Raw genomic sequence first — 24,736 nt, 5'->3', positions numbered from 1 at the left:
TAAATGACTTCTGAAATAGTTAAACAGTTTAATTTTATTACTTTTTGGTGTGTTTTGAAGTAACCGGAAGTGGAAATGTCAACAGGTGGTTGTTCGATCTTCGATCTTAGATCATTGAGATATTCGACCTCTTCTTCTTCTTGGCAGTAGAAAACTCGACTTTTCACTGGAGTGGAGTGAAAACAGGTCAAAATCAGAGCCTTATTATTTATTTTTACTATAGATCTTATTCATATAAACATCGGTGGCGGTGGGGTGAGGGTTATCATCATTTATAAATTTATCAATATTTCATAATTTGCCATATAATAATGGCATATATGAGGCTAGGAACAGTATATCTATCAATATCTATCAATCTATATGTTCTTGTATAAGTGTAGTAATGTCCTTTACATCAGTCGTCAAACAGTCATTAGCGGCTAGTGTTAGGGTCAAATAGGCAACATTCGAGTTCGTTGCAAATCCATCAAAAACTTTTGTTTTAGTGAACATCATTTGTGCGTTAAGTAGCGGCGTCACTTCTGTTCCTTTGTTGAGCAATTGGTGGAAAAAATAATAATGCCATGTTGCATAAAGTATTCGGCAAATTAAATTATACTTGACATTCAGCCCTGCTATCATATGGAAATTGTGATTAGGTACCTATGGAACAAATATTATTTCTAGTGTATCCTGCACAATGAAGATCACTAAGACGCTTGATCCCCTTTATCTGGTAAATGACATCATAAAGGTTTGCGTCATTGACATGTTTTTTCTGGTGACAGACAAACTCTAAAGTGGTCTATTGGTTAAAATTTTACCTTCATTCGTCAAAATATCCACAACATGATTGGTCAGAAGTTTCAAATATTTATCGATAACCTTTATTTTTGTAAAAAATGAACGTGATTTGTCAAACCAGTTGAAATTTTTCATCCTCTAAAAGAAAGTGTACATTTTATTGTCATACATCATTTAGATAGAAATCTTACTAATAATCACCATGCGAATACCCCATTATAACCCTGATATATAGTGTTGTTCCGATGATCGGAATAAGTTGGAAATCAGTTGGTTGGGCCTGGCGATGTCGATAATCGATTGGGATTTTGTTTAATCGATTGTCGTTAAAGTTTCCGGACTTTAAGCTTATCAACTTCCGGTCCGTTTGCGGTTTGCATTTTATATGCGCAGTCAAACAAATAATAACAAAAAATATCAAGATCGATGACAATAACAATGTCAATCATCCTATAATTAAAGTCATAACCAATTTCTTTCTTTATAAACGTGACAAATGCATTGACTATAAATATTTGCAGATTGATGGAATGTTATTTAGAAATAATAACTTTGTATGAAATACTTTCTTCCAATACCGGTAGATTCTACTTGTTACTTGAGAGCGTACATAAAATCATTCTAATTTTAGACAAAATAATTTCTTGGCTTCATTAGAACGTATTGCAAATTGCCTTTTATTAATGTTTTATCCATTTGTAGCATCAAAAACGTCATATTTCTTTCCAAATTGCTTGTCAAACATCATTTACTTTTGTAAATTTTACAAAATTTGTCTGCCATATCGAAAAATAAAAGAATCACAAATCGGATACGGTTCAACTATGAAATCATTCCGCATTCTTGCAATTATAAGTTCAGACGCACAAATGACACAATTGACAGAAAAATAATGATCACAAAAGTGAAAAAAAGCATTCTACACGAATTAACAGACATTTGCTTTGTTTACTGTATATATTATAATGCAAATGCATTGTTTTATTTTTTTCTGTTAATCTTAAATTTTTTAAAGTTAAAAACTTTATATCTTTTCTTAATTAGAAGCACTCAAATTTTTATACAGCTATGTTATATATTGAAATTGTATTGTGAGTTACACCATTGAAATTTAGAAATGTTAGTGTCACTGTCATACTGTTGGTAATTAATGTTGTAATTATAAGTTAAAATATGTTCAATATGAATCTTGATTCTTATTAATTCATTGTTTAAACTGCTAAATAAATAGTTATCAAAGGTACCAGGATTATAATTTAGTACGCCAGAATATATGAAAAGGAAAGAAAAGATCAAATATGAATATATAAACTCTACAACATTGTACAATGATATGGAATATACACATTAGACATGCACAATGAGACTAAATGCATGATTTCATTTTAAAAAAAAGGGCACGGTAATTATAATATGATGCGATTTTAACCGATAGTCGGTTGGTTGCTGTCAACCGATTGTAATAGATAATCGGTTGGTAATTTCAACCGATTATCCAACACTACTGATATATAATTTGGTATTGTTATTGTTTCTGTACAGTGTTGTGAAAGATCTAGTACTTCCGTAAAGATGGGGGTTCAGGAAAACTAAAAGTAAGCTGCCATTTTTAGCCTGTTTGGCTCAAATATCATGGGAAGAGTTTCAATTATACCCCTTGTCCAATGGCTGTTTTGCCAGTCAAGCTGGGGCAGTGGGATGTGAGAGCTTGTCGTCCCATATAAAAAAAATAATATTTTCCCGTCAAAAATGTATGTGTTCCTTCTAGAGCAGACTGACAGCATTGGATTCATCATATAAATCAGGCCTCAAAACATTGTATCATGAATATGTTCATTTTTCAGTCATCTTTTCATTTATAATGTACATGTAAGTTTCATCTACTGTGAAAGTACTTTTATTTGTAGGGTACCAATTTTCGTGGTCTTCATGGATGACTTTATCCACGAATTTAAGTGTCTAACGAAATAAAACAACCATTGTCCAAATCAAGACATGGAAAGATCCCCATTGGTAGGTTTGACTACTGATATGATCTAGAGAATATATTGTATAACGTCAAATCTGAGAATACTTTAATAGCAGTCACAGAACTACAACCCCATGCAGGATTACCCATTTAATCTTTAATAATCTAAGCTGAACAACTTTTGATCTTTTAATTCTCTTTAAAGTAATTTTGATTGATGAAAGTCAGATTTCCGGTATTGATATGCTAGTATGATAAAGTGTTCATTTTATATCCTCATAGTTCTCGTACATATGGGAAATTATAATTTCATGCTGGGCTTGATTTTGATTAGAATTATTTGACAATTAAAGACAAGCTTATAGCGTTTGTTTATGTTACTGTTTTCTTTAGGTAACATGTTTATGGCCTAATTAATACATTTTGTACCTTTGATGGTCTTTAATCTGTTGATCACTTTATCATGGGTTAATTAGTGTTATCACTACGATTTACACAGGTCGATGTTTACTTTGCAATTTCCTCAATCCAGACTATTCGCAGAGGCGGATTTAGGGGGGGCCCAGGGAGCCCGGGCCCCCCTTTTTGGAAAAAAAAATGGTTGCTTATATAGGGAATCACTGAAGCGTGACTGGAGCGGGCCCCCTCTTAGGTCAGTCAGTGGGCCCCCACTTATGAAAATTTCTGGTTCCGCCACTGATTCGTAACTAACCTTAGTTTCTAAAGGCTTTAATTTTTCAATTTTTTTTTTTAAAAACTAAAATCTACCAATTTATAAAACCTACTAACATGTAAATATTGCTCATACCACGAAAATTGATACCCATGAATCAAAGTACTTTCACAGTATTTATTTACATATGATATAGCTAACCTTTATTTTTTCATATCCCATCTTACAAGTTAATCAAAAGGACAATGCCTGGTGTGATTTAAATTTTGTTTGAATTGTAAATCAATAAATAAATATCCATTGTAATTTTCTTGTTATACCACCGCTTTAAAATAGTGGTGGTATACTGTTTTACCTCTGGCAGTCTGTCAATCCATCCATCCCATGAATATTTCTTGTCGCATATTTCTCAGGAACTACATCATGAGGATTTTTGAAATTTGGTTTTAGGGTTAATAATTTAAGTTAGCTACATGTATACTACCTTATGATGAGTTTTCAGATTCATTCCTCAACAACTTCCTGTTTATAGAAATATTTTGGCGAGATATCAAGTTTCACTAGTTCAATCTATTTCAACATTATCAATGTCAGCAGCAGTGTTGTTAACATCCATTTCATGAAAAATTGCCTGATTTATTTTTCTTCCTAAAGTGAAAAAATGTACAACCTAATCAATAGAGCATAGAAGAGTATTCACAGCATGCCTTTACCTGTTTTCAAAATTTAAACATGTTATTGATAAGATGCTGTATCATACCATAATAGGCGATGAGACAACTTTTCACTAGAGACAAAGTAACATAGATGTTATTTAGTATTGTTTATTGTCCAACCTTCAATGATGTGCAATACCAAAGCCATATAGTAAGCTTCTAAAACCATGAAATGTCGAAATTTAAAACTATTCAGACCAAAGAAAAAAAAATAATGTCCTTTTTTATAGGAATTTTATACACAAAAAATAAATATAGCATGCTTAGCAATCACAACACATCTCTCTCTTTTTCAACATTCTAGATAAAAAAATGATATTTTAAAATCATCCTTAAAATATCATGTAGTGAAATAATAGATCCCATTACATGTAATCACACTTAATAACACAAAATAATACATTATAAAACTTTAATGACTCTTATTTCTACTAGCTACATTTTGTGTAGTAACACTTGTCAGATTTATTTCTCAGATGATTTTCACATATTTCCATTAAGTTAGTTTGATTGTTTAATTTTTCTCAGTTTGGAATTAAGACTATCTATAATATATTCTTTGCGTATCAGTAAGTCATCTTTATTGCTAAATGATCTGTGCCTTTTTATTGTTTATTCTGTGCATCAGTCCTTTCAAATTTATTTATAATATATTGTAATGTATAAGACTAAACTTTTAAAGTGAGTGAGAAAGTTCCAAATAATACATTTGTACATGTTGTAAGTGAAATGATATTAAACTTAAGGGTTGTATCAAAATTATTATACAAACAACCTTGAGCATTTAAACAAAATTTGTTCATACTGAGGAATTAAATGAATGTTATGGACAAGGAAGATAAAACTTATAACAAAATTCACATTATATAAGCATGATAAGTGATCATTCTCTTAGACGAATAAAAGCATGGATTATATATTATCACACTGAATTCAAGTGATCATTGATGATTTATTTTTATGAATTTCAGGCTTCCAATGGAGTTTGTTTCTTAGTATCAAGTTTCAAAATATCCATACATACACATGCCAGAAAAGAGATGGGTGTTCAGTTTCTTATTCGTGTAAAGAGAAAGTTACCATCTAAGAAGAAATGGTTATCTTCTTCATTTCTCTTTTTACTGGTTTGCCATGAATTTTGTGTTGGAACTAAGGACTTTGCTAATCAAAGGCACAATTTGAGAGGAAAACCTGGCCAAGGATATTACATAGAGGTGGCTATAGGAACACCTCCTCAAAAGGTATATTTTTATCTAGTTATGCAGAAAACCGGTAGACGAATTCTGGTAGATAATCTAATGTACATTCATCTGCAACTTTTGATATTGAGATTTAAAACAGTTTACTAATTATATGCTGGTTACTTTTTGTATGAGTGACAAAATCATGTGCAAAAGATTAAGTATTTAAGAATATTATCCGAGTTAAATTATCTAAGCATGACTGTACCATTTGTAATTGATAACCTCAATGGAAGCAGGACAAATCGCCCCACTGGCAAATCGCCCCACACCTAATCGCCCCACTTTTTCACCAACTCGCCCCACATTAAAACAAAAACGCCCCAAAGTGATTCACCAAATCGCCCCACTTTTTAAAAAATGGCCCCACATGTGAAATGTGTTAAATCCCGTTAATATTACTCCTGCCAACTCGCCCCACTTAATGGAAAACGGTAATATCTAAATTAATATATAATTTTCATGTCTGCCAACTCGCCCCACTTTAATGAAATCTAATCTACACAAAATACAAACAAACCGAAAATTTATGTAATTACTATTATTGATATACTGGAATTATAATTCTAAATATAATTTTCGTATTGTTGGAGAATAACTGTATTCTTGTAGTCTTAGTTATTTGCATAACAATTGAAAAGAAACCTGTTAATTGTATCATAATGCAATATTAAAGGATTTCAATTAACAGCAATTTGTTATCATAGCAATTACCGGATTGGTTACTTTTGTCTCTGAATTAAGAATAATTCAACACTAACGATTTTATTAAAACTGCATATATTAACCATGAAAAACGCATCACGAAAATGCTGTTCCTAACCTTCTTTCTGTTTTATTTCAACTATGCAGAAGAAAAGTACAAACAAAAAAAAGAAGCATTTCAAACGTTCTCATAAGTGGGACCAATTGGAAAGCCAACACACATTACAGTTTAATTATTTTATTCGTAAGTGGGGCTAGTTGGCATCAATCAATTCATCAGGATTTTTCACAAGTGGAGCGAGTTGACATTCACGTTACCGAAATACTAAAACTCACTTCTTACTGCTATTTAAAAAAAAAGGAATAAGTGGGCAAATTGGCATTACTAAATTCATCCTGGTTAATAATATATTTATCTAGATTTTACCGTTTTCCATTAAGTGGGGCGAGTTGGCAGGAGTAATATTAACGGGATTTAACACATTTCACAAGTGGGGCGATTTTTTAAAAAGTGGGGCGATTTGGTAAACCAGTTTGGGGCGGTTTTTTTTAAGTGGGGCGAGTTGGCAGGAGTAATATTAACGGGATTTAACCCATATACAACGGCATAACATCTTTTTCCATAAGTTGGGCGAGTTGGCATTACTATATTCATCCTGGTTAATAATATATTTATCTAGATTTTACCGTTTTCCATTAAGTGGGGCGAGTTGGCAGGAGTAATATTACCGGGATTTAACACATTTCACAAGTGGGGCGATTTTTTTTTTAAGTGGGGCGATTTGGTAAACCAGTTTGGGGCGTTTTTTTTTTTAAGTGGGGCGAGTTGGTTAAAAAGTGGGGCGATTAGGTGTGGGGCGATTTGCCAGTGGGGCGATTTGTCATGGATTCACCTCAATCATGTAGTTAAAGATAATATGCAAGTTCAAAAATACTATTGATCTCATTTTGGTCACTCAAAGATTGTATGAGGCCAAACAAAAAAGTATGTGTGTTTACTGTACCCTACCTACCCCAATTTTTATCCCCTACCCTTAAGTTTTTTGTCCATTTTTTATTAAGCACTGTTAAAGTCTCAATGTTGATACTATAGACTCAATGTTAAAAAATATTAAAAATTTTTAAAAATCCCTAAATACCTACCCTATTTTTTCAACATGTGACAGTAAACACACATACTTTTTTGTTTGGCCTGATGGGCGAACGTTTTGGAAATACAATGTATATGTAGATATAAATCTCTTTTATCACTTTGTATACCATAAGTATATGGTTTTGAGTTTCAATAAACATGATAAAACAAAATATCAAAATATGTACAAAATGTTGAAATATGCTACAATGCTACTTCAGACTTTTTGCCAAAATTGAGAAAAATCTTGTAAAAAATTTACTTTGAACAGACTTAATAATCTAATTTCAAAGTTATGTCTAATGAAATTTTTTGAAAGATATGTATAAGATTCATGTTATACATGTTATATGTCTGAGTGTCTGTATAGTTTTTATAACTGGTACATAAAGTATTTGATTCAAGATAAATTTTTATGTAATATTTCTATTTTTAGATGAATGTCCTGATAGACACAGGGAGCAGTAATTTTGCTGTTGCAGCCTCACCTAATAAAGATTTAGATTACTACTTTATGAGAAATGGGTAAAAACACATGTTATATTAATAATGTCATGGAAGTACTATCAGTTTACATGTAATCATGATAATACTGGGTAGTCATCTGTGGGATGTATACCTTTAAAATGTATGACTGTTAAATATGTATTTCTTACTAAATAATGAAAGTTAAAATTTTGGAGATAAAAACTAACATGACTAAGGATGCATGTTTAAGCTGACAGGCCAGAGAAAATAATTAAACAAAGCATTGAAAATATCAAATTATGGAAACATTGAATGAGTTATGACTGGAACAAAACTTTATAGTAAAATGATTAAACTTCTCATGAAACGGATAGTCTATCATCAGAACTGTATATAAAGATTTTATTTTATTCCATGTTTAACACTTACTGCAACCTCTCATTTGCAATAATATGAAGAAAAATTCGTAAGGGTTCCACGGAACCCAGTGTCTCGCCTACTTTTGCTGTTAATCGCAGACTCAACAAAAATGAGGATAAACATCAATAAAAATTTCCCTCTCGATACTGTCTTTTGATTGAAAGAAGCTTCCAAGTTTGGTAAAAAAATCCAGGATAGTTTATGAATCTAAAAAATGTTTTATAAACTTTAACTGCAGACTGTATGTAATGTTAACTGGAAGAAAAACTAAGTCCATTTATAAGTAAAATACGGAAAAAGTGAATTTTTTTTTTTTAAATTTACTTCTGAATAATATTTTATGATCAGAAACAAGCTTTTGTCAAAGTTTGTTAGAAATCCAGGATAGTTTAAGAACATTATAAAAATTTTAAAAACTTAAACCACAGAGTGAATGTTTTGTTTCTGGCAAAAAAACTAAGTCCATTTATAAGTAAATTACGGAAAAGTGGAAATTTATTTTTACAAAATTTTCTTCTTGATAATATCTTATGATCATAAACAAGCTTCTGTCCAAGTTTGGTACAAATCAAGGATAGTTTATGAAAGTTATTAAAATTTTAAAAACTTTAACCACAGAGTGAATGTTTTGTTTCCTCGCAGAAAAACTAAGTCCATTTATAAGTAAAATACGGAAAAGTGGAAATTTATTTTTACAAAATTTTCTTCTTGATACTATCTTGTGATCATAAACAAGCTTCTGTCCAAGTTTGGTACAAATCAAGGATAGTTTATGAAAGTTATTAAAATTTTAAAAACTTTAACCACAGAGTGAATGTAATTTTTCCTCGCAGAAAAACTAAGTCCATTTATAAGTAAAATACGGAAAAAATGGAATTTTATTTTTACAAAATTTACTTCTGAATACTTGCTTATGATCATAAACAAGCTTCTGTCCAAGTTTGGTAGAAATTCAGTATAGTTTAAGAAAGTTATTAAAATTTCAAAAACTTTAACCACAGAGTGAATATTTGTGGACGCCGCCGACGACGACGACGCCGACGACGACGGAATGTAGGATCGCTTAGTCTCGCTTTTTCGACTAAAGTCGAAGGCTCGACAAAAACCATATATAGATGGCTAGGTTTGAATGAGCAGGAAAAGAGTACTTTGTCAATTGCATATCTTAAAAGTCAAAGCCTCTTGCAACTAGCTCAGTAGCTCACCAAATCCTCGAAAGAGACACTGAATATCAATATAAAAAAAATTTAGAACTTATTTTTATTTATTTTTTAAGTAACTCTGTTCCATGTGTTTTTTCAGATCATCATCTTATAAAGAAGTAGGAACAAAAATATATGTCCCTTACACCCAGGGTAACTGGAAAGGTGTCTTAGCTACAGATTTAGTGAAACCCAAGTCTTTGAATGTTAGTTCACGATCCAACATAGCCTTTATTACAGAATCAAGTAACTTCTTCATCAATGGCTCTAACTGGCAAGGAATATTAGGTCTGGCTTATGCTGAAATATCACGGGTAAGATTTTATTGTATGCATATATAGATGTTTTTCAAATTCTATTTTAGCCGGACTTATTTATTCGGAACATTGCCATCAGCTTTTTCCATTAAATCATAGAGAACAGATTCTTCCTTTTAACCCTGTTTGGAACAATATTTTACCACTCTTGATAGTAATTTTTGTAAAATTTTAAATTTTAAAGTAATAAAATTTAGATATCTAAAGTAAATGAATGTCATAATTAATGATATTATACTTTCATATATATTTTTGTCTGTTCCTGATAATAGTTGTAATTTGATATTTCATGAAGTTTAAGACAGGGTTGTTTCTATTTATAGCCTGACGTTAATAATTTGTTATTTCATGAAGTTTAAGACAAGGTTGTTTCTATTTATAGCCTGACAAATCGGTGACCCCATTCTTTGATTCACTAGTGAGTACAGGTGGATTGGATAATGTCTTCAGTTTACAGCTGTGTGGATTGGTCTACAAAAAAGATCAGATGTCAGATTTAGAAATGGGAGGAACATTGGTAAGTATTTGTAATATAAATATATATAAAGCGCTAGATATTAGTCAACGATTTTCTTGCTAAGACGATGGATCTTCATGAGTAACGGTACATGTTCACAATAAATAAATTATATAAATGCCTAGAAAGTGTACAAAACAACACCACTATTGAAAAAAGGAAACATTAAAAGTGAATATCAATAAATATTTTGGATAACAGATATCATCCTTCAGTAAAATGAATCATATCCCTGACCACACTGAGGCAGATTTCAATTGACTGTCCATTACAATCATAGACTCTATCACTGGGAGGATAGACTCACTCAGGTAAGATTTAAGATAATAAAAATAAAAACTTTGGCATCAAATGGTATGGTTTACACGCAATAACTTCAGTATGCCTTCATCCACTCATTTAAATTTTGGAAAATGTTGGTAGGGACTTTTAAACACAGATTAAGATTGTGTTTGAAACTCTGAATTATTTATTTTTTTTTCTGTCGAAGAATAATGTCCCTTGAAATTTCTAGTACCTGCATGATAATTTGAGTTTATATGGACCAAATCATTTGTAATTTTGGAATGTATTTCAGGATTTTGTATTTGTTGTTCTTGAGTTTTGGCTTTTGTTAATTTGAGGGGAAAAAATGCATTAACTTTAGTTTCTGGGTTACAAAGATGGAGTTATAATATTTTTATACGACCGCAAAATTTGAAAAAATTTTCGTCATATAGTGCTATCACGTTGGCGTCGTCGTCTGCGTCGTCGTCGTCCGAATACTTTTAGTTTTCGCACTCTAACTTTAGTAAAAGTGAATGGAAATCTATGAAATTTTAACACAAGGTTTATGACCACAAAAGGAAGGTTGGTATTGATTTTGGGAGTTTTGGTCCCAACATTTTAGGAATTAGGGGCCAAAAAGGGCCCAAATAAGCATTTTCTTGGTTTTCGCACTATAACTTTAGTTTAAGTTAATAGAAATCTATGAAATTTTGACACAAGGTTTATGACCACAAAAGAACGGTTGGGATTGATTTTGGGAGTTTTGGTTTCAACAGTTTAGGAATTAGGGGCCAAAAAAGGGCCCAAATAAGCATTATTCTTGGTTTTCGCACAATAACTTTAGTTTAAGTAAATAGAAATCAATGAAATTTAAACACAATGTTAATGACTACAAAAGGAAGGTTGGTATTGATTTTGGGAGTTTAGGTCCCAACAGAATAAGGGGCCCAAAGGGTCCAAAATTAAACTTTGTTTGATTTCATCAAAATTGAATAATTGGGGTTCTTTGATATGCCGAATCTAACTGTCATGACTGTGTATGTAGATTCTTAACTTTTGGTCCCGTTTTCAAATTGGTCTACATTAAGGTCCAAAGGGTCCAAAATTAAACTTAGTTTGATTTTGACAAAAAATGAATCAGTTAGGTTCTTTGATATGCTGAATCTAAAAATGTACTTAGATTCTTGATTATTGGCCCAGTTTTCAAGTTGGTCCAAATCGGGGTCCAAAATTAAACTTTGTTTGATTTCATCAAAAATTGAATAAATGGGGTTCTTTGATATACCAAATCTAACTGTGTATGTAGATTCTTCATTTTTGGTCCTGTTTTCAAATTGGTCTACACTAAAGTCCAAAGGGTCCAAAATTAAACTTAGTCTGATTTTAACAAAAATTGAAATCTTGGGGTTCTTTGATATGCTGAATCCAAAAATGTACTTAGATTTTTTATTATGGGCCCAGTTTTCAAGTTGGTCCAAATCAGGATCTAAAATTATTATATTAAGTATTGTGCAATAGCAAGTCTTTTCAATTGCACAGTACTGCGCAATGGCAAGAAATATCTAATTGCACAATATTGTGAAATAGCAAATTTTTTTTTAATTAGAGTTATCTTTCTTTGTCCAGAATAGTAAGCAAGAAATATCTAATTGCAAAATATTGTGCAATAGCAAGATTTTTTTTTTAATTGGAGTTATCTTTCTTTGTCCAGAATCAACTTAAATCTTTGTTATATACAATATACAATGTATATTCACTTTTTACTACCAACTGATAAATTAAAATAATCTTTACCATTCAGTGATAACAAGCAGTTTTTTTACATCTTAATATTTTATGATGTATTTAAATGAGTAGTTATTGTTGCAAACTCCTTTAGAAATTTTAATTGAGATTAGTTTTGGAATAAGGGAAAGGGGGATGTGATTAAAAAAATTGGGTTCAATTTTTCTCATTTGAAATTTCATAAATAAAAAAGAAAATTTCTTCAAACATTTTTTTGAGAGGATTAATATTCAACAGCATAGTGAATTGCTCTAAGAGAAAACAAAAATTTTAAGTTCATTAGAACACATTCATTCTGTGTCAGAAACCTATGCTGTGTCAACTATTTAATCACAATCCAAATTTAGAGCTGAATCCAGCTTGAATGTTGTGTCCATACTTGCCCCAACCGTTCAGGGTTCAATCTCTGCGGTCGTATAAAGCTACGCCCTGCGGAGCATCTGGTTTACATATATATTTATATAGCTTATAAAGAATGGTTCATAGATGATTTCTGGTGCATTCCCTGCCCAAGCCAGATCATTGAGTTTTTTTGTTTAAATAAAAAATGACAACGTTCTTAAACAAACAAGTTCAGGTTTTGGCAATGTACACTGAATCACACCATATTATTATGTTAACATAGAAAGCTTCTGAGTTATTAATGATATAGTTCAATTTCTTTTTAAAAAAAGTAATCTAGAAGATTCTTTTATAAAGTTTCTGCAATTTTTCAGAAAACACTTATAAAGAGTTCAGAATTCAGTAAAATCTGTTTCAAATAGTTCTTTTTGATTCCTTGTTTTATTTTGAAACAATAGAACTTTTTTCACAAATGATCAGACTTGAGGTAATTGTAATTGTAATTGTTAATCAGCTGTAATCGATTACAATTTTTCAAGTAATCATGAATAATTTGAAATGATATTATAAAAAAAGGTGGACGTTGAGTAACAGAATATTTATTAGTAGTATGTACCTTTAAATGCTACAAATCTCAATTATAACAAAATGTGTTGATAATATTTTAGATCTCTAGGCTAACAAGCTAAATGAATGGAAATCCTAACTTTGAGATATTTAGACTGAACAATTTTCTGTTCTCTTTATTGCTTCTAAAACAAATATCTTATGATTTCAGACATTTGGTGGAAAAGACCATGGATTGTATAAAGGAGATATTTATTATACACCAATACACAAACAGTGGTATTATGATATTGTTATTGTGGATGTAAAAGTTGGTGGAACCAGTTTAAACCTAGATTGTAAAGAGGTATGCTCTCATGTTATATAATTTGTAATTTGATCTAACATGTAAAGAAATTAAAGTACAATCGTATATAAAAAACCTAGTGCATTGAGCACAATTATTCAATACAAATTTTCCATAGGGTTGTATGCAGACTTTGGCAAATCCACCGAAGTAAATATCTACAAACATGAAAGTTTTCCTTAATCCACGAAAATCAGTGGCGGATCCAGAACTTTTCATAAAGGGGGCCCGTTGACTGACCTAAGAGGGGGGCCCACTCCAGTCATGCTTCAGAGTTTCCGTATATAATCAACCAAATTTTTCCAACGAAAGGGCCCCCGCCCCCCCCCCCCCCCTGGATCCGCCTATGAAAATTGGTACCCATGAAACTAAGTGAATCCACAGTACTCAGGTATTTAAGTTATGAAATGATGTGTAAGTGTATAACTGTACATGGTGCATTGATTTATATAAAAAAGAAGATGTGTTAGGATTGCCAATGAGACAACTCTTCACAACAGACCAAATGACACAGAAATTAACAACAATAGGTTACCTTACTGTCTTCAACAATGACAAGGCCAATACCGCATAGTAAAAAACAAATATGTAACACATCAACAAACAACAACCCCTGAATTACAGGCTCCTGATTTGGGATATGCACATACATACAGAATTTCGCTGGGTTAAACATGTAATCGGGATCCCAACCCTCCCGTAACCTGGGACAGTAGTGAAACAGTACATCATTAGAACGAAATATAAAAATCAGTTGAAAAAAGGCTAAACTCATCAGATGAATACAAATATAGATAAATCTAACAAACACACAGATTGGACGTGTATCATGCATCTAAGACTAAATTACTATCTTTTTATGCCCCACCTACGATAGTAGAGGGGCATTATGTTTTCTGGTCTGTGCCTCCGTCCGTCCGTCCGGTTAAAGTTTTTGGTCGAGGTAGTTTTTGATGAAGCTGAAGTCCAATCAACTTGAAACTTAATACACATGTTCCCCATGATATGATCTTTCTAATTTTAATGCCAAATTATAGTTTTGACCCCAATTTCATGGTCCACTGAACATAGAAAATGATAGTGCAAAGTTCAGGTTAAAGTTTTTGGTCAAGGTAGTTTTTGATGAAGTTAAAGTTACATCAACTTGAAACTTAGTACACATGTTCCCTATGATATGATCTTTCTAATTTTAATTCCAAATTAAAGTTTTGACCCCAATTTCACGGTCCACTGAACATAGAAAATGATAGTGGGAGTGGGGCATCCGTGTACTATGGACACATTCTTGTTCAAAAATGTTATGATGTCATTATTAAAGTAAAATTAATGATTGAATTTTTTTAGCCTTGTCCATGATCGTAGTCCAATGCTTAATACTATGCTATGTTTAATTTTTAATTCCACTACGTAATGAATGCAATCTTTATCCTTCAGAGCTCACACACGTCCATTATTTTATTTTATTCACTTATTCTTTTTCAGTATAATTTTGACAGAACTATTGTTGACAGTGGTACAACAAATCTTCGTCTTCCATTAAAAGTTTTCTCAGGGGTTGTTTCGAAGGTTAAAAGTTTTGTCCAGGTAAATATTTATTTTTTTTTAATTGTATAGACATCACTGAAATAAATTGAGGGATTTGTTATAGTATTTATTGTATATATTGAAGCTCTGATATATTTAAAAAGGTTATCTCTCTATCTCTCCCTCTCTCTTCTCAAAATTTGCATGCTTTATTTCTATGAACAGGTTCAGTAAATGTATTGAAGCTAGTATTTAACCTACATAGAGCTTAAACTATATTAACAAAATTCAGCTATACAAAGTTGTCTCCCTTTGACACTAATCAAAGGAATTTATTCAGGCTGAAATTATTAGAAAAGAAGGCGATGATTTAGTTGAAAAATAAATGCAAATTGAGATAATTTGTATACTGGTAACTTGATTTAAGTTACATACCCAAATTGAGCTATGTTAGCCCAAACTGTAGGTTAATAGAATCTGATGAAAGCATTTGCTATATATATGTGTGGTTGGTTCAAAAATCATATTCCAATATTGATATACAGTGGATTCATCATTTTTCATTAGGAACCAATTTTCATGGAATTTGTGGGTACAGGTAAACCACAAACTTAAAGTTCAACAAATGACAAATTTTCTATAGGCTTGTCTGCAGACACAAAAAAAAAACATGAAATAAAATATCCAGGAACATGAAAGTTTTCCTCAATCAACAAAAATTGATATCCATGAAAATAAATGAATCTACAGTAATAGAACCTGATGAAAGCATTTGCTATATTTATGCGTGGGTGGTTTAAAACTCATACATTGTATTTGAATTTTGATGTATGTTAAAATGTTATTCAATGGTAATCTGATATCTGAAATTATTTTTTTTTTTTTTATTTCTAGACCATGCCTGCACCTCCATCAGATCAGTTTTATAGTGGTCTATCTCACATGTGTTGGAAAACATCAGCCGTTCCATATAGTTTTTTTCCAGTGATATCGTTGTCTATACCAGTAGGTGATGGTACAATGTTTGAGCTCAGAATTGCTCCTCAGGTATGGACATGTTAATTACATCTTTTAAAAAGTATGACTCTCTGACAGAAAATTTGGAGTGTTAAAATAGATTTCTGATAATAAAGGAATTATAATAAAATCAATGAGTTCATCAAGTCATCCAAAGTCACAACATCATATTGACTCATATCAGTCAAAATAAAAATGCTCATAATATAGAAAATAACTGTTTAGTGTCTTTAAATATCAGCTGTATTTGTACAAGCCTTACGCCTTAGAAACAGATGAAATGCGAGCAATGGCAATCTATTACTCCTGTTTTGAGCCAAGTACAAATACAGCTGGTATTTTTTTTAAAGACTACACAGTTTATGTCTTTATCCTACAATTAATTTTGTACATTTATCTCTATCTCAATCCTTGAATTTGTTTTTGAATGAAATTGACACGACTTAAAATGCAGACAGCAATGAGGACCAAAATTGAACTGTGATGTCAACAGTAATTTTACATAACCATTGGCTGGCAACAGAAGCAGGACACCAGGAGGATATTATAAGTTATATATATGCTTCGCCACGGATCCATAGAGGGTTAGTAAAATCCATAGGGGGTGAGACCAGAGGCCGAATCCCACATGGATTTTATTCTCCCTCTATAGTTAGCTGTACGTTAACTGTATAATAAATTTATCAAAGGCTGGATTTTTCTGCTGCATTTTGTGGAAAAAAATAAACAATGAAACACAAAATAAATAATGTCACCATTAACAGTAGAAGAGATACCATGAACCCCCTTTGTGAAAATTTACCATGCGGTGCAATAAGAATGTTTAGCATATGTTTAGTGTGTCATGTTATCTGTGCACCTGTATTAGTATGGTAGAAAGGTAGATTGCAGGATTAAGCTTTTTAAAATTATTACCATGTTTGTAAGATGCAAACAAACCTTCTTAAACAATACAGAAATGTATGTGTGCATTTTTTTATTGTAATTGTAGAAGAAAAGACAATATGCAAGATTAGTAATGACTATTTCTGGAAAGAATACATATAATGACGTTTTGAAAACAAGTCTTAATTTTTGAGAAATCTATCTCCTTGTAGTTTTCATAATATTAGTAATAAAATAAAAAACAGTTGTGAATTTACAATATTCCAGATGAGCATAAAATAATATATTGTGTAACAGTAACATCACATTCATGGGAATTCTTTTTTAAAATCTTGCTTGTGCAATTCAGAAATATTACAGCATGCCATAAAGACTACTATTTACATTACAGTTCCAGAGTTCATTATTGTGATAATAATTATCTTGAGTACATTTATTTGACATTATTACAGCAATATTTGAGACCTGTTGGTGAAGTTTATGATGAAGGACCAGGGGTTGACTGTTTTAAGTTTGGTTTATCTAATTCTACATCAGGTAATATACTGTGGATACATTATTATTTGTTGGATACCAATTTTCATGGCTTTCATGGGTACAGGTGAACGACGAAATTAAATGGTCAACGAATAACAAATTTTCTATAGGCTTTTATGCAGACTACTGCAAAACAAGAAATTAAATATCCATGAACATGCAAGTTTTCCGTAATCAGAAAAATGGTACCCACGAAAATAAATGAACCCACAGTACTCTATTTCCTCTAATGGTTGTGGCATGTTATCTCTAATTTTCACATGAAGAGATATTCCTCATATCACACTGAACAAAAAGTGATAATATGATGAATCTGTTAATTAGATTGGCTGAATCAGCATCATCTTTTGACATTTCCATTGAGTCTTCATTAGATCATTGTTGATTTTAAAAATGCTGTACATTCATCCATGCCATTATAGATATGTGGTTTTAATTATATTCAAAACACTTACAATCTGCACTTTAAAATGTTCTGTTTGTCCAATTTTACAACATTCTGAAGCACAAAAATGTTTTGAAATTTTTATGGTAAGCATCAGATGTTTTTATCTGGTTTTACCGTCATTGTGACACTCAAACTTAAATATTTGAAACCCAGGGAAGTACAATTACAAAGAAACGATAAAACATGATGTGTGATTTTATATTAGTTCTACCTCATTGACTTTGACAGAAATATAGATTTGAAATGTATTAATTTTATATTTTGTTATTTATCCCAGGAACTGTAATAGGAGCAGTAGCTATGGAAGGTTTTTATGTTATATTTGATAGAGCCAATAATACAATTGGTTTTGGTGAATCAGCATGCCCCGTGAGAGATGAAACTGCTTTAAAATCTACTATTCTTGGTAACATTCCATATAAAGGTTTGTATACATAATACCTTTAGTATCTAATTTCTGTCAATAACTATTTTCCTATCAATAATAAACTCATCATAGATACCAGGACTAAATTTTGTATATGCGCCAGACGCGCGTTTCTTCTACAAAAGACTCATCAGTGACGCTTGAATACAAACAAGTTAAAAAGGCCAAATAAAGAGCATTAAGGACCAAATTCCTAAAAGTAATGCCAAATACAGGTAAGGTAATAATCTATGCCTGAGGTAGAAAAGCCTTAGTTTTTCAAAAATTCAAAATTTTGTAAACAGTTGATTTAAAATATACTATGACATATTTATTATGAAATCTTTTGGTTTTGCATTCGTAATTACTGCTGATTATGTTAAATCAAAGCTTATTAAAGGTATGTTTTATAATTACAACTGTAGGAAAATCTACCTTTTTTCAAAGTCCTTGGTAGTAACAAAGAATATTTCCTATAGGAAATGATTTGATTGAAAAAAAAATAATATAGTATTAATAATTTTTACTGGTAAAGGCAAGGAATTCCAAAACATGGTTCAAGATTGCATTAAAGTTTTTTTTTGCAATGTACCATAATTAGTTCCATATCTTTGAACCAATATACTTTTTCTATTAAAAATAGTAAGACATCCTAAGTTTTTAAACAGAACCGATGAACAAATATGAAACCTCTTTACATTAGGGCCCTTCTTCTTTCTTACATTTATGAGTTTGTTTCTGTATGAAGATATATATGGTTGCAAAGACTCATATGATGATGAATCATCAAGCCTTACAGTTACAGGTATAAGTTGATTTGCTGGTGTTGAGAAATGGTGTAATGATCATATTATTTTTATTTACACTAATAAAACCTAATACAAGATTGTCATTTGTAAAAGGTTATCAGTGGTTTTCACATATAAACGTTTGAAGAAGTATGCACCATTATGTCTTTGTAAATAGTTTGAATTTTGTTTTAGATAAAAACCTAGATTCCTTGAGAAATATTTAAAAATAAGTTTCTAACATCTTTTGATAACTCATGAAAATCTTTGGAATATTTTACTTACATCTTTAAGAAATGATACAGACTTAATGCCTATAGATATAAAAAAAAAAAAACAAAAAAAACAACATATGTTAAGATCAATTTGTTTCTTATTTTATACCGCTGTAACTTTAGTTTTTATTTTTTGTATGGAACACTTTTTGCCTCTTATAAGTCATACATTAGCAACGAAGGATACATGTGAGACTCGATGTATTCAGGTTATTTATAAGTAGTGAAAAATCATGATTATCAACCTTTGTGGTATTGTTGAAGCTAACTTGGTTATAGGATCATTTTATATTTTAGTGTTGTCTCCCCTCATAAAGTTATGACACATTCTAATGAATATACACTTTCTCTAAACGTATTTTGATCAACTAATGATAAGAGAAATATTAATGGGTTTGAATGGTTGTCATCACATAATTTATCACTGACAACTGTATGGAAAATTCACTCATCATTATGTGTTTTATATTGGTAAAAAAGAAATACAATATATTGGCTACTTTAGTGGATAAACGGTATCACTTAAATGTTTGCTATGTACGTGCTTTTTCTAGGTTCAAATCTGAATTGTGTGGGTTGGGACAGCCCTCCCTCCCCCCCTAAAAAAAATTACTTTATTAAAAAGACTAAAAGAATCTAGATTGAGATTGAAGTTTTACAAAAAGTTCAAGCTTGTGACCCAAAATACACCTTGGTGTTGGCTTGAGGCCTTTACTATTTTTGTAATGTGGGGCACAGTGAAGATAGTTATACATGTATTACAAAATAACTTTAACCCAGTAAAAAAAAGATATTTTGTTCAGTGTTTTGTTGTTGTTTATTTGTTAGATATATAATTTATTCAGAATGTCTTTTTAAAGTAATAACACAATGAAGAAAATTTTCATTTTGTGGCATTTGAATTAATTGAAAGAATGTATTCTTATTTTAAATTGTGCATTGTCTCCTACATCACTTCAAGGTAATGTATAATTCTTAAATTTAAGTTGTCATAAACTCTTGTTAATGGATGACAGTTTTTAAGCCAGGTCAACTTAGCTATATTGCTTTAACAGTCAAAAAAAATGTGTACCAAGACTCTAACATTACTTTATTTTTTTCCAGGAAATTACAAAGATTGTGGATACAACAAGAAAGATCCAAATACTAAATCATTAACAATAGCCGGTTATATAATGGCTGGACTAACGTGTGTGTGTATCGTACCATTTATAATTGTATTCATTAAGTGGAAATGGCAGGATAGAATGTTACGCTACAGACATCATGACCAAACAGATTTAATACAGACCGATAGATGATATTAATAACACTATTATAGGGATAAAAAATTATAGACACTTTATACATCAAGGGGGGATTTCGTTATTTCCATGTGTCAACAATTGGAATAGACATAGTGTGGAACAAAACTTCTGAGTTGTTCTATTGAAGGAACATGCAACTACTTTTTATGCTATCATTGGAACTTATCATACAGATCAAGACTGTTTTTACCAAATCTGAGGTTAAATTTAAGTTGGAAGGAGTTGTCTGCCCACGGGAGAAAATCAAATTCCCCCTGAGGTGCAGATGATATTATTTATTAGATGTTTAGTTGAGTGAAAACCAACACAACTAATCATGACAATAAATTGTACTCTTTTTAAAAAAATGCAATTTGTAAAATGGGTAAATCTATATTCTTTCAAATCTTATACTGTGGAATAAATTATTTACAATGAATTACGACAGTTGTATTTTCATGGATATATGATTTTATTGTTTTGCAAAAGTCTGCATTAAGCTTATAGAAAATTTGTACCTTGCCGAAAACATTTGAGTTCTTCGTTTAATCATATCCAGATAATCCAAGAAAGTTGATATTTGACTAATAAAAATGAATCAATATATACACAGGAAGTGACAAAATAAGAGAAAAGTGCTGCTATTGGTTTTTCAATATTTTTGGAATTTTAGCAAAAGTAATCTGCCTGAAATAATTTTTTTTTTCTTCAAAATATGAAATTTATTTATTTATTATTAATCAAAGTGTAGAAAATATAGAAATTTGTGTCATGGGTAGATATTTTTACTCTTCATGTGCTTCTAATCAGATTATAATTATTAGGGTGAAAATGGTAAACATTGGACTATATGCCCCCGAATTATTGCAACATCATAAAATCTACTGATACATTGTTAATTTTATAGGCAAGTCATACATTTATATTTAGACACTATATGTATATTGTTTTTATACTGAAATCGATAAAAAAAAAAAATTTTAAAATGTAACAAATATTGTTAAAAAATATAGTATTTGGAATTTCCCTCATGGGGTACCATTTTGGGGTAATTCCCTATGAGCTTAGTCCAGGCGGTAAGACATTGACATTTTAAGGAATTAGAAAGTGAAAATGAACTTATTAATAACATTTGATAAACATGGTATATAAATTACCAATTTGAAGACATAACAAGTTTAAATCATAAAAGTTTGACCATTGTTACTACACGTTGTTATGGTTGTGACATGACGTTGTTGATGAAATACGGTAGTTCCGGTAAGTAGGCAGGGCTAATAGGTTAGTTGAGGTTATTGACGTATAAAGCTTACGTTTATACGTATAGCTTTATCTGTATAGTAAAATAGCTGATTGCAGTATAAATGGCAAATACAGGTGGCAACACTCATAGCATTATAAGTTATTGAAATTTGTTGTCATTAATTTTTTTTAATTTTCACTTGTTATGTGATTCACATTGAGATCATTTATTATTTGTATTTCACTTGTTAATTTACAATTCACTTTATCAATATTTACATTCACATTTTCAACTGTTCATTTAGATCCTTTTTCAGAGTTCCGATATAGGGGGACAGGGTTCCTAAGCCTCCCGTTATTGAGCTACATGGTTAATCCAGACTTTTTACCTATTCCACTTCAAACATGCCTACTTGTGAGGCCCGGTCTGTTTCAAAATTCTGGATCTGCTTCAAAAGTAGAAATATATGTGGTAAATATTAACCAGATACATATATGTCTTCTGGATTCAATGTAGTAAAGTGTAACCTGCCTTATCCGACACCCGAGTATTCCAACATCCTGCTTTAATGGATGCATTTTCAAGGTCCCAAAATATGACTATCCTTGCAGAAAACAACTGAGTTTTCCGACACCCTGCTTAAACCTACATTTTTTTCTGGTTAACCATGTGTCTGATAACACAGGTTACACTATATATAAAAATATCTTTAATTTTACTCAAGGGGATCATATAGCACAATTTGTAATTATAAATTCACTATGTTTATAACATTTTTCATATGCTCATCTTATTGTTTATGTGTTTTATTCTCTCTTGAAACCTGATAATGATGTCTTAGATCCTAAATTTGTCAAAGCTTCAATTGTTTTTTTAACAAGAACAAAAATCATGAAAACAAGATGAAGCAATCCTGCACTCCATCGTCATCAGCCTCATCAACATCTAGTTTTATTGTATAATCATGTTTATTTTGAAAAGTAAAAATTTGGGGTCTATACCCAAAGTAACATGCATCACTTGTGAGCATCTAGTCATAACAATAATAAGTATTCAAAAAGGTAACTTTTTATTTAATTCAGAATTAGAAGGTTTAGAATATAGAATAGGAGGATATTGGTGAATTTACTTTATTTTATATAAAATCATTATTTTTTTTTATCCAAGTTTATTTATGAGGTAGTTTTTTTTTGTATTTTGATTAGATACATAATATTTTTTGTCTCACATGCAAATAAAGTTGTAGAATCCAAGACGTATGGATGCTAAATAAGCCGGAAATGGTATTGTGTAATGCTGATTATTTGAATTAGTGTTAAATCCAAGTTAAAGATGAACAAAATTTATACATATTATATAACTGATTTTTTTTTTTAGAAATTAAAGTTGTGTAATAAGTATGATTGTTTTTTTCAATATTAAAAATGAACAATAAAAGAACATTTATTTAATGTGCTCTGTGAATGCATTTTAATGGATCCTTTGAATTTAGAATTTACCTAAGAAAAGTGCTATATATTTCTAAATACTGTTTTAAAAATAACTGATTTTTTAGTGATACTGTTGTTTTAGGAGGCATTTACCCTTTCTACTAAACCTTGCAGCTATTTATTTTTGTGATTTTCTTAAGTACTGTAAATTATTGCATGCATTTATTATTGCGATTTTGTCATTTTAGATTATAATGCAACATTGAGAGAAAATTCCTGTTTAATTCATATACAAAATTTCAAAATGCGAGCTTAAATTATTGCAATTATAATCCTGTCACATTTTTTTCGCAATAATAAAAACATTGGAATAATTTCTGAATTTACAGTAAGAAAAGATCCATATTTGCCATTGTCTCAAATGTTATTGTTTTTGCTGACGTCAGGTGAATAAATAAATCACCCAAATAAATTGGTAAACAGTCAATGATCAATGTGTATATATATGCTGTATATTATTTTAGTGCTTCCATATTTATTAATTTGTTATATTATATGAACTAAAATGGTTGACTTTATAAAAAAAGATAACAAAGTTGCTAGAATATTGGCTTATTTCTTCACCTCAACCTTTCAAACCAGACTTTTACATTGGTATTTGCTGCTTTTCAACTGAGCACACTGCATGGAGGAGGAAATTAAGTTAGAGTAATGTATCAAGGTAAGAGGACATGTCTTCCAGTAGACTATTACCTTGTGAATTAGCTTCTTTAAAAATCTGGCTTAGTGTATATTTCTAAACTATTAGGAATAGATCTGTGAAATGGACGTCACACTTAACTTTGAAACATACAAATGAACCAAATTTTTTTTTAAAACACAGAAAACTAACTAAGGCTAGATGTTCCTGACTTGGGACAGGCACAAAAATGTGTCGGGGTTAAATCATGTTTTGTGAGATCTCAACCCTCCCCTATACCTCAAACCAATGTGGAATAAACAAACACACAGCATAATGCACAATAAAACTCAGCTGAACAAAGTCTAATGTAAGGATAGAAAAAAAGAAGAAACTAAGCAATTTGACAATGTTAAACATAAATTAACAAAGGACTTCTAGCAATTTCTGACATACCAGCTTCAGGTATCAATTAAACTTATCAAAAGATCCTGTTAAAAACAAGCACAATCTCTCTTGTTAGGGGATTTAGTATCATGCCATCATAAATTATACAAATTTTGACTTGAATGGAGAGATGTCTCATTGGCAGGCACATCACATCTTCTTATATCTGATAACCCATATCATGCCAACAAGTGGTTTTGGAATGAATGTTTATATTTATGATGCAAAGACCCTATGTGAATCAATATTAATTTCAAAAGAAATGCCATCTTTAGCTGTATTAACTGGTATAACAAAGATGGTTTTAGCAGCCTTAAA

At 30.8% G+C, this 24,736-nt stretch overlaps 1 protein-coding gene across 3 annotated transcripts; it reads left to right on the top strand.

Annotated features, from left to right (window-relative positions):
- The first annotated feature begins 75 nt into the window (after nt 1–75).
- On the top strand, nt 76–23,890 carry LOC143079127 (beta-secretase 1-like). 3 transcript variants are annotated; one of them, XM_076254323.1, is made up of 12 exons: nt 76–186; nt 5,116–5,385; nt 7,659–7,747; nt 9,413–9,626; nt 10,012–10,146; nt 13,319–13,453; nt 14,936–15,037; nt 15,872–16,024; nt 17,332–17,416; nt 18,142–18,288; nt 19,019–19,075; nt 20,438–23,890. In XM_076254323.1, exons 2-12 carry the CDS (start codon nt 5,185–5,187, stop codon nt 20,632–20,634), a joined length of 1,515 nt encoding a protein of 504 aa, XP_076110438.1. In that variant the 5' UTR covers nt 76–186; nt 5,116–5,184; the 3' UTR covers nt 20,635–23,890. The 3 variants fall into 3 exon arrangements, with proteins under 3 accessions (XP_076110438.1, XP_076110436.1, XP_076110437.1); XM_076254321.1 differs by lacking the exon at nt 76–186 and adding an exon at nt 2,689–2,799; XM_076254322.1 differs by lacking the exons at nt 76–186; nt 19,019–19,075 and adding an exon at nt 2,691–2,799.
- Nucleotides 23,891–24,736: the final 846 nt, after the last annotated feature.

The sequence above is a fragment of the Mytilus galloprovincialis genome, chromosome 6 (genome assembly GCF_965363235.1).
Source record: "Mytilus galloprovincialis chromosome 6, xbMytGall1.hap1.1, whole genome shotgun sequence".
Taxonomy (NCBI): Eukaryota; Metazoa; Mollusca; class Bivalvia; order Mytilida; family Mytilidae; genus Mytilus; species Mytilus galloprovincialis.
The sequence above is the reverse complement of the archived record's forward strand: the minus strand, read 5'-3'. Positions and strand labels throughout refer to the sequence as shown.

What these genes read in the sequence shown, in the direction of transcription:
- LOC143079127 (XM_076254321.1), top strand. An exon ending in TACTACTTTATGAGAAATGG is followed by an intron (nt 7,748 to 9,412) that starts GTAAAAACACAT and finishes GTGTTTTTTCAG; the next exon opens with ATCATCATCTTATAAAGAAG. An exon ending in TTTATCTAATTCTACATCAG is followed by an intron (nt 17,417 to 18,141) that starts GTAATATACTGT and finishes TATTTATCCCAG; the next exon opens with GAACTGTAATAGGAGCAGTA.